The sequence below is a fragment of the Bufo bufo genome, chromosome 1, assembly GCF_905171765.1.
Source record: "Bufo bufo chromosome 1, aBufBuf1.1, whole genome shotgun sequence".
Lineage (NCBI taxonomy): Eukaryota > Metazoa > Chordata > Amphibia > Anura > Bufonidae > Bufo > Bufo bufo.
In genome coordinates this window covers 805,753,051-805,764,613 of record NC_053389.1, presented here as the reverse complement: position 1 = coordinate 805,764,613, position 11,563 = coordinate 805,753,051, and the positions used below count along the sequence as shown (strand labels likewise).

The 11,563-nt window shown below is 41.1% G+C and overlaps 1 protein-coding gene across 1 annotated transcript; it reads left to right on the top strand.

Annotated features, from left to right (window-relative positions):
• Window positions 1–585: 585 nt before the first annotated feature.
• On the top strand, window positions 586–10,520 carry LOC120986536 (NXPE family member 3-like). The gene is made up of 5 exons (XM_040415163.1): window positions 586–1,057; window positions 1,165–1,385; window positions 6,951–7,015; window positions 8,411–8,626; window positions 9,929–10,520. Exons 1-5 carry the CDS (start codon window positions 713–715, stop codon window positions 10,459–10,461), a joined length of 1,380 nt encoding a protein of 459 aa, XP_040271097.1. The 5' UTR covers window positions 586–712; the 3' UTR covers window positions 10,462–10,520.
• The last annotated feature ends 1,043 nt before the right edge of the window (window positions 10,521–11,563 follow it).

The window sequence follows — 11,563 nt, the reverse complement described above, 5'->3', positions numbered from 1 at the left end:
GCCATTACGGATACGGAAAGGTGTCGATAATGATCCGTTAACTCGAACCTGGGCGCTAGGGTCACGGTAGAGAGCAAGTATTCTATCAATCATGCCAGGGCCGAAACCGAACGCCCTCAGGGACTCGCCCAGAAAGGACCAATCTACGCGATCGAACGCTTTCTCAGCGTCAATCTATAGCTTAATATGATCATTTGTCCACATACAGTTTTCGACATCTATTTCTGTGAGATGTGCTGCAGACCTAATGCAACAGAAAACATGCATTCACCTGACAAGTGAGCATAGTCTTTTACAGCTGATGGAAATTCAACTTGTTGAATAGTTTTTCATGGTCACTGATCCATATCTTTACAATGGTGTCCTTGATCACTTGATTGTGTCCAAGTGATCCAACGTAAAAAGATCTCAAAATTTAATCAAGCTCAGGGAAGGCTGGATCAGCAAATAATGTCTATCACAAAAATTCCCCACCACAATATGCTTCCAATTGTAGAAGAACCTCTCATCTTTTGAAAGCTATAAATATTGGAAAATTGGTTGGGGCATTTTTAGGTTTACTAACTATTGATATCTACAGTTTATTTACAGGTTTCTAACTATAGATAAGTTAAAGAAGTACAAACCACCCTTGCCCAAGTGGTATCTCCAGCCTATCGAAACCCGAAACACCAAGTTTCTACAGTTGATTGACTGGCCTGGACCACTATCCATGGTGAGCCACATTAAGTTTTCAACGAGCCCCATGAAATGTTATTACCAGCTGATAAATCCTCGAAGTACATACAGAGTTGGTGAAAAGGTGGAAGTGCTCATCACAGCTCGTGATTACAATGGTCAGCCAAAAGGTTATGGTGGAGACTTCTTCCAGGCCAAGCTCCATTCCCCAAAGCTTAAGGCTGGGGTGACCGGAGAAGTTAAGGATCAAGGTAATGGAAGTTACTTAGCTACCTTTCTTCTTCCATGGCCTGGGGAGGCGCAAATACACTTCAGGCTCATTCATTCCAGTGAAGCTGTGGATGTTCTGAAGAAGAAGAGGGAGAGTCATCCTGGAAAGGTGATTAAGATGTTTCCAAATGTCTAATATTTTTAGATAAGGTTCCTTATGAGCTGATACCAATAATTAACATTATTGTTTCAGTCCTCGCTGCTTCTACCTTGCAGGTGTACTTCTTTGGATTCTTCCAGTTTAACCACACCAGTGAGGTCATGGAGTGTAACCTGGAGATATCTACCAAAAATGTCTGCACATATAAAGACCCTGTCACTGGAAATACATGGCAGTGTGTGCATCCGCAGAAACTGGCCTGTGATACCTTGGTGTATCACTCCATGGGTGGCTACCGCAAAGTGACAAACCGGCTGGAGGACTCCTTACTGAAAGTGTGAGTGACTGAGATATTAAAATTGCTTAATGACCTTGTATGGATCTTAATTATAGCCTGTATTGTACTGTACTCCAGATATGCACTCTACTGATCCTAAATTACATCCTGTATTATACTCCAGAGCTGCACTCACTATTCTGCTGGTGGAGTCACTGTGTACATACATTACATTACTTATCCTGTACTGATCCTGAGTTACATCATGTATTATACTCCAGGGCTGCACTCACTATTCTGCTGGTAGAGTCACTGTGTACATACATTACATTACTTATACTGTACTGATCGTGAGTTACACAGAGCTGCACTCACTATTCTACTGGTGGAGTCACTGTGTACAGACATTACATTACTTATCCTGTACTGATCCTGAGTTACATCCTGTATTATACTCCAGAGCTGCACTCACTATTCTGCTGGTGGAGTCACTGTGTACAGACATTACATTACTTATCCTGTACTGATCCTGAGTTACATCCTGTATTATACTCCAGAGCTGCACTCACTATTCTGCTGGTGCAGTCACTGTGTACATACATTTCTTATCCTGTACTGATCCTGAGTTACATCCTGTATTATACTCCAGAGCTGCACTCACTATTCTGCTGGTGCAGTCACTGTGTACATACATTACTTATCCTGTACTGATCCTGAGTTACATCCTGTATTATACTCCAGAGCTGCACTCACTATTCTGCTGGTGGAGTCACTGTGTACATACATTACTTATCCTGTACTGATCCTGAGTTACATCCTGTATTATACTCCAGAGCTGCACTCACTATTCTGCTGGTGCAGTCACTGTGTACATACATTACATTACTTATCCTGTACTGATCCTGATTTTTTATTTTTTTTTATTTAATCCAATAAAGTACAAAAAGAACAATAATAGTACATTTAACAGTTACATAATAAAAAACAAAACAAAAAAACATCAGGTATCAACCAAGAGGAAGTAAGCGTGCTTAATACAATTGCACCGATAAAATGTAGTAGGGTATTCTTCGTTCCCCTACCACTAAAACATCCCCTACATGGAGATACTTAACCTATCCAATACATTACAGTAAATGCACACCACTTATATTACCTTTAAACCTTATTTTCCCCCCCCATCCCACCCCTCCCAAACCCATATCCCCCCACCCTATATCCACCAGGAGAATTGGGGGGGGGGGGGAGGACAAAAAAATAATAAGTAAAAAAAAAATATACAGTCAGGTCCATAAATATTGGGACATCGACACAATTCTAACATTTTTGGCTCTATACACCACCACAATGGATTTGAAATGAAACGAACAAGATGTGCTTTAACTGAAGACTGTCAGCTTTAATTTGAGGGTATTTACATCCAAATCAGGTGAACGGTGCAGGAATTACAACAGTTTGCATATGTGCCTCCCACTTGTTGAGGAACCAAAAGTAATGGGACAGAATAATAATCATAAATCAAACTTTCACTTTTTAATACTTGGTTGCAAATCCTTTGCAGTCAATTACAGCCTGAAGTCTGGAACGCATAGACATCACCAGACGCTGGGTTTCATCCCTGGTGATGCTCTGCCAGGCCCTACTGCAACTGTCTTCAGTTCCTGCTTGTTCTTGGGGCATTTTCCCTTCAGTTTTGTCTTCAGCAAGTGAAATGCTCAGTCGGATTCAGGTCCGGTGATTGACTTGGCCATTGCATAACATTCCACTTCTTTCCCTTAAAAACTCTTTGGTTGCTTTTGCAGTATGCTTTGGGTCATTGTCCATCTGCACTGTGAAGCGCCGTCCAATGAGTTCTGAAGCATTTGGCTGAATATAAGCAGATAATATTGAACGAAACACTTCAGAATTCATCCTGCTGCTTTTGTCAGCAATCACATCATCAATAAATGCAAGAGAACCAGTTCCATTGGCAGCCATACATGCCCACGCCATGACACTACCACCACCATGCTTCACTGATGAGGTGGTATGCTTAGGATCATGTGCAGTTCCTTACCATCTCCATACTCTTCTCTTCCCATCACTCTGGTACAAGTTGATCTTGGTCTCCTCTGTCCATAGAATGTTGTTCCAGAACTGTGAAGGCTTTTTTAGATGTCGTTTGGCAAACTCTACTCTGGCCTTTCTGTTTTTGAGGCTCACCAATGGTTTACATCTTGTGGTGAACCCTCTGTATTCACTCTGGTGAAGTCTTCTCTTGATTGTTGACTTTGACACACATACACCTACCTCCTGGAGAGTGTTCTTGATCTGGCCAACTGTTGTGAAGGGTATTTTCTTCACCAGGAAAATAATTCTTCGCTCATCCACCACAGTTGTTTTCCGTGGTCTTCCGGGTCTTTCGGTGTTGCTGAGCTCACCGCTGCGTTCCTTCTTTTAAGAATGTTCCAAACAGCTGTTTTGGCAATGCCTAATGTTTTTGCTATCTCTCTGATGGGTTTGTTTAGTTTTTTTCAGCCTGATGATGGCTTGCTTCACTGATAGTGACAGCTTTCTGGATCTCATATTGAGAGTTGACAGCAACAGATTCCAAATGCAAATAGCACACTTGGAATGAACGCTGGACCTTTTATCTGCTCACTGTTATTGGGATAATGAGGGAATAACACACACCTGGCCATGGAACAGCTGAGAAGCCAATTGTCCCATTACTTTTGGTTCCTTAACAAGTGGGAGGCACATATGCAAACTGTTGTAATTCCTGCACCGTTCACCTGATTTGGATGTAAATACCCTCAAATTAAAGCTGACAGTCTGCAGGTAAAGTACATCTTGTCTGTTTCATTTCAAATCCATTGTGGTGGTGTATAGAGGCAAAAATTTTAGAATTGTGTCGATGTCCCAATATTTATGGACCTGACTGTATATATATATATATCCATATCTATTTGTTTATATGTTTTGACCACTGAGCCCAAATTTTCTTATGTCTATAACCTATGTTGCTCTTAATATATCCTACTCTTTCTATTATACAATTGGAGTTCATCAAATTTTCCCATTCTTTTATTGTTGGTACCTCAGGGCGCATCCATTTTCTTGCTATCAGTAAGCGAGCTATAAAACATGATTTGTATAACATAATTTCATTCTCCTTGGATAGCTCATGGGAAGTTTCACCCAAAATACATACAGAAGCCGTCCATTGGATTTTGAAACTAAAAATATCCCCGATTAATTCAATCAAACTGCACCAGAATGGTTGAATCTTTGGGCATCTCCACCACATATGGATAATATCCGCTTTATCATTCATACATCTAGGACATAGTCCGGGCGTTTTAGCTGAAACTTTCTTGAGCCATTTTGGTGTTATATATAAACGGTGTAATATCATAAACTGAGTTACCCTGTGAGAGGGGTTCCTCAGATATGGTTTAAAACACCAAAATTTTCCCCACTGATCGTCTGTTATTATCCCTATATCATTCTCCCATTTTAATTTACTATTACAAATAAATCCCTCACTTCTAGTTTTTCGTATATTTTTATACAAGCTTGACACCAATTTGTGCTTACCTTTCCAGCCTAATATATAATTCATCACCTCGTGTGAGTTTATCACTATATCTTCCTGTTTTATAACCGTTTTAACAATATCCACCATCTGAATATATCTAAAATAACTTTGTCTATCTTCCCTTACATTCATTAATAATGTGTCCCTATCCTTCAGTGTTTCATTTTGAAAATATTGTGAAATATACCATAAACCCTGATCAGTCCAGTATTTGGCCTCTTTCAAAAAGGTAGCATTACCTAACCTCCTATTATACCATAACGGTGTGACTTTAATCTGCCCCTCTAAATTCAGTGATTTTTTGACTTTACTCCATACCTTCACCAATGATTTTACCAATGGGATTTTATATAGGTGCGTACTTTCCAGTTGTCCTGATTCGAGTAATGTAAATATATCTTGTAAGCCACCCTCACTCTTATATACCAAATGGCTCAGAAAGTCCACCTGTGTCCAATTCATCATTGTTGCAATATTAGCTACCATATAGTACAATCTGATATCTGGGACCTCTAGTCCTCATTGTTCGTAAGATCTTGTAAGCCAGTACATCTTTTTCCTTACCCTTTTGTTTGACCAGATTAATACATTGAATAATTGCTCTATGTCATGAAAAACCGATTCCCCCAAGTAAATGGGACTGTTTCTAATGACGTAGAGCAACTGGGGTAACAGTATCATTTTAATTAGTCCAATTAAGTCTGCTTTGTTTATTGGTAGTTTATTCCAGACTTTAATCCTCTCCTTCATCTTATCAAGTAATGGTTTAATGTTCAGTGCTATAAATTTATTAGGGTCCTTAGATATTTCCAGGCCTAAGTATTTGAGTTACCTCCTGTATTATACTCCAGAGCTGCACTCACTATTCTGCTGCTGCAGTCACTGTGTACATACATTACTTATCCTGTACTGATCCTGAGTTACATCCTGTATTATACTCCAGAGCTGCACTCACTATTCTGCTGCTGCAGTCACTGTGTACATTACATTACATTACTTATCTTATACTGATCCTGAGTTACATCCTGTATTATACTCCAGAGCTGCACTCACTATTCTGCTGGTGCAGTCACTGTGTACATACATTACATTACTAATCCTGTACTGATCCTGAGTTACATCCTGTATTATACTCCAGAGCTGCACTCACTATTCTGCTGGTGCAGTCACTGTGTACGTTACATTACTAATCCTGTACTGATCCTGAGTTACATCCTGTATTATACTCCAGAGTTGCACTCACTATTCTGCTGGTGCAGTCACTGTGTACATACATTACATTACTAATCCTGTACTGATCCTGAGTTACATCCTGTATTATACTCCAGAGCTGCACTCACTATTCTGCTGGTGCAGTCACTGTGTACATACATAACATTACTTATCCTGTACTGATCCTGAGTTACATCCTGTATTATACTCCAGAGCTGCACTCACTATTCTGCTGGTGGAGTCACTGTGTACATACATTACATTACTTATCCTGTACTGATCCTGAGTTACATCCTTTATTATACTCCAGAGCTGCACTCACTATTCTGCTGGTGGAGAAAAAAGACAATGCAACAGCACTCTGCAAACCAGACAAAGTACAATAATGCCTTAGTCACAAAAAATATTATAGTGCTAATACTACGCTTATTTATAAAGTGAGATGCTTGGCAAATGCATTTCCTAAACTTTATGGCGGCCATTATGGCGCATAACAGGTAGTATTTAGTGTTAGGACCCGTCTTACAGAGATCGCCTTGACGTTCGGCAGACGGGCTCAGATGGTTTTGTACAAAATGCATTTGCCAAGCATCTCACTTTATAAATAAGCGTAGTATTAGCACTATAATATTTTTTGTGACTATGGCATTATTGTACTTTGTCTGGTTTGCAGGCTGCTGCTGCATTGTCTTTTTTCTCTATGTTTCTAGCCATGGCGGCGTGCACCTGCACATTGGGAGGTGCTGACTAAACCCCTTTTTTTTATTCTGCTGGTGGAGTAATTTCGTTAACTCAAGACACATTTCATTTATTCAATTATTGCTCTCTCTCAGGTCAAACAGGAAACTCTCTTGGTCCATTCCTCCAATTAACGTGACCTCAGATAAAGGATTTTCAGGTAGGAGCTCCGCTGGGGTATGCACGGTGGGAGGTCCATTGATGAGTGTTCACCTGGAAAGGTAGATGGGTTTTTGCAGAGGTATGGATAAGCCGCAACTGATTTCTGTAAATGACTCCACCCAAGCACCAGCTCCAAAATCCGATAAATGGTTCTTGAAGAAAAAAATAATTTGACTTTCCGCCACTTGATTTTTATCCCAACATATAAATCATGGCAAAGCTGTAGGTCCTGGGAAGAGGATCTGTGAAGTGCGTGTTTGTATGTATGGCATGCAGGTTGTTAGTTCTCATGGGCTGGGATAATTCCGGTCAGGGACCAAGAGGGGGAACCAATCTAAGTTTCCTCTTTGACTCTTCCAAGGGTTGCCACCTTCAATAATTGTCTCATAAAAAAGGGGGCTCTGGCGTCACTTTGAGTTCCCTGTTAATCTAGGCGAAGGTAGGGAATAGTGTAGGATTTTTGGTGGTCTCGGAACCAATGCCGACATTCTTAGTAATCTCTTGTATAGTGGTCGAGTGTATTGCAGGGGTCAATACCAAAATACATGGAGGTCTAGGACAGTGAAGCAGTTAAAGTTATTATCCATGATAATCTAGTGTATGGAATGGGTTAATGTCAGAGTCTGTGGTGGTCTAGGTCAGCAAAGGAGTTATTGTAAGCATACTCATTGGTCTATGTACTGAAAGGGTCAACATTAAAGGTTATAGACTAGTGTAATAAAGAGGTCAATGCCAAAATCCATGGTGATCTAAAGGCGGTGAAGGGGATAATGTAAACATCTATTGTGGTTTAGGGCATGCAAGGGGTTAATGCAAGCATCCCTAGTGGTGTAGTGTGGTAAAAGGGTCAAAGTCAGCCTTCCCTGTGGTTTAACACAGTTAATGTCAGCCTCCCTGGTGGTCTAGTGTGGTGAAGGGATTGACAATACCTGATTTACAGAGGAATACTGCTGGTGAAAGATTAAAACCAGTGTACTGATACCAGTTACCAGCTGGGTGGTGACCCCGGCACTTGCCCTCACGAGGCACATTGGGCTTTAAATTGTGACCTGATTTTTTCAGAACTCTACCTCATAAAGGCTGATACACACAAACGTCCTTTTTTCCGTGTCCGTTCTGTGTTTTTTTTTTGCATTCTGTATGCGAAACCAACTTTAATGGGGCTCAAAAAAATCGGGAATGCTGTGTGCGTTCCATGTCCATATGTTCGCATGGCCGTTCCGCATAAAAATAGAACATGTTCTATTATTGTCTGCACCATGAACAAGGATAGGACTGTTTGATTAGGGGACGGTGGTTCCAGCACACCCAATTTGTGGACCGTGAACCATCCAATGGTCGTGTGTATGAGCCCTAGTTAAATGATATTTATCATCGCCTCCTCCTCTTGCAGATCTCATCTCCAAGCTCCCGATCTGTAGACCTGGACAAGGAGCTCCACAGCCTTCAGGCTTTTACTATCAGGACAAGTGGACATCACTAGTATGCCGGGCTCAGCACTTCCTTCGCCCTTCAGATGCTCTTGTTTGCCTCAAAGGGAAGGACATTCATATGATCGGAGACTCCACTCTGCGCCAGTGGTTTGAATATTTGGAAAGGTTCATCCCAAGTAAGTGAGGAGCAAGTGATGGGTATAAAGGGGGCCTCTTGCTGATATTGGTTCACCACACCTTCTCTGGACAGGACAGTCTAGGGCAGGGATGTGGCCTTCCAGCTGTTGCGAAACTACAACTCCCGGCATGCCTGGACAGCCTACAGTTATTAGGGTATGCTGGGAGTTGTAGTTTTGCAACCGCTGGGGGCCGCAGGTTGAGCATCCGTGGTCTAGGGCTTGTTGACCTTTACTACTTCTAGACAATCTTTTGGACCAGCTCAAGTGCGGTGGTGTCCATCAGGTTTGGTAATGGTAGATACGGTCTATATGTACCACCAGCTTGCAATCATAAATTTTGTGTCTACATATTCTGGACAGTCATAGTTGCCTGGGACATTCCTCCCATACCTGTAAGATATGGTAACGCACCATGACATGTTACATATACAGTATAAACTCATCCTAAAATATACAACTACGTCAATAAAAGTAAATACCCTCAATAATGCAAAGAGGCCAAAAAAATATATATCTTCCAAAATTGGGTCAGTCATGGGATTGAAGGAGTTGTCTCAAGTTTTATTATTTCGTAATATAAATTTCTGAAACTTTCTAATAGACTTTGTGTTTCATTTCCTCACCATGTTCAAGATCTCTGCTTGCTGGTGACTGTTCCTAAAGTATCACCCATGCACTGACCTAATCTAGTCACTTCCTCCCCCCTCATAAAGTGTCTGACACATAACGTAGTTAACACCATGAATGTGTCCTCCCATATACTGTACAGCCACGTGCTTTCCAATATATATTACCTGCCACATGACCCCGTATACAGTGCAGCCACATATCCCTCCTACCAAGTGACAGGCACATACCCCTATATACAGTGCAGACATATACCCCTTCTACCAAGTGACAGGCACATACCCCTATATACAGTGCAGCCACATATACCCCTCCTACCAAGTGACAGGCACATACCCCTATATACAGTGCAGCCACATATCCCTCCTGCCAAGTGTCTGCCACTTGTCCCCCCAAACACAGTCACTGTCACATGCTCCTAATAAATGCAAGCTTCATGGGACACTCTCTTAATCCATGTCTCATCCCCGGCATCTTTTCATGGCCATGATGAGGTATGCTGCCACCTGCTGGTAATGCTGATTATTACACCACAAGATTGCATCCAAGTGGCTCTTTCTCATTCGATATTTCAGGACTCGGCAGGACAGAGAAGGGATTTCAAGGGATAATAGAACTGGGTCCCTCAAATTCAGGACAGTCACTCTTTATTGTTTTTATGTTTGTTTTTAGGTCTCAAGAGGATAGACTTGCATGCTAACTACAAGTCAGGTCCTCTGATAGCCGTAGATGTTGGCGCTGGTCTGGTCATGCGATGGCGTGCTCATGGATTACCTTTAAGGACCGGCAAGACCAAAATGTCCGACCTCCACTATGAAGCAGCTCACTTGGCTGGTATCGGTGGTGGGCCCCACACTGTGATAGTGATGACCCTATGGGCCCACTTTACCACCTACCCTGTGAGGTTTTACATTGAACGGCTGGAGGGAGTCCGTCAGGCAATCTCATCTCTTCTTTTTCGAAGCCCTGAGACGACAGTGATCATTAAATCGGCCAATACGGGTTATAAGTCAATATTTGGCAGTGACTGGTTGTCTCTTCAGCTGGACATTTTACTGAGGGAGGCCTTCAAAGGAATGCAAGTTATAATCCTGGATGCCTGGGACATGACATCCTGCCACTATCTTCCTGACAATATCCACCCAGGTCCTCCAGTCATAAAGAACGAGGTGGACCTTATGTTGTCTCATATATGTCCAAAATGAAAGATAAGAGACATGTGAACCTTAAACAGGTTTTCTGATTTGACATGACTAAAGCTTAAAACCTATGGACTCCTACGGGGACATTTTTTTATGATTGCATTTTAATCATTTGGGGCTGAAAATCGTTTTTTCCATTGGTCCTTATTAAAAATGTTCAGCCGTTTCTGAGTTACAAGGGTTACAAAATCAGTCTGTTTGCACTAAACACATAGACGCTAATTTCAGCCATATTATTATTGAGCTATAATGAGTGTTTATAAGGTCAGAAGATCAGAGATAAGAGCTCCACATGAGCCGACAGCTGACGGGATTAAAAAAAAAACAGAACGTGACAGCTTGTAAACAGACTGATTTTTTTAACCCTTGTAACTCAGAAATGGCTGAGCATTTTTAGTAAAGACCAATTGAAGTAATGATTTTTAGCCGTAAATGAGTAAAATACAATCATAAAAAATGCCCACAAAGCTGTACATAGCCCCAAAAGGCACAATCTTTAGCATAGACTATCAATATCAGAATGATGGGTGTCGATCCTTCACCACCTGTCATCTGGCTGAACACATGGTTGAGCTAAGTTTGTCATTGCTCTCTTTTCTGGTTCATAGAGGGGGGTCCCAAGTGGGAAATTCTCCTTAAGATACCCATATACCTTTATAGTGCCAGTATTAAGGGGTCTGTGGGACACCCCCTTTATTAATGTAATAAGTTTACTAAATAGTTTGTGTTTCAATTATGATTTGTTTTTCAAAATCTCTGTTGCCTTCAGTGACTATAAACCTTTTTATTTATTTTTTACATGCAGTCCTGCTGGCATAGCTGATGGTTTGTTACAATGTATCACTGTAGTGTTAACCTTGAATCCAGAAAAGATATACAGTACAGACCAAAAGTTTGGACACACCTTCTCATTCAAAGAGTTTTCTTTATTTTCATGACTATGAAGGCATCAAAACTATGAATTAACACATGTGGAATTATATACATAACAAACAAGTGTGAAACAACTGAAAATATGTCATATTCTAGGTTCTTCAAAGTAGCCACCTTTTGCTTTGATTACTGCTTTGCACACTCTTGGCATTCTCTTGATGAGCTTCAAGAG

What these genes read in the sequence shown, in the direction of transcription:
- LOC120986536 (XM_040415163.1), top strand. Translation starts at nt 713, where the DNA reads ATGGTGAGCCACATTAAGTTTTCAACGAGCCCCATGAAATGTTATTAC. An exon ending in GGGAGAGTCATCCTGGAAAG is followed by an intron (nt 1,058 to 1,164) that starts GTGATTAAGATG and finishes TCTACCTTGCAG; the next exon opens with GTGTACTTCTTTGGATTCTT. An exon ending in GAGGACTCCTTACTGAAAGT is followed by an intron (nt 1,386 to 6,950) that starts GTGAGTGACTGA and finishes GCTCTCTCTCAG; the next exon opens with GTCAAACAGGAAACTCTCTT.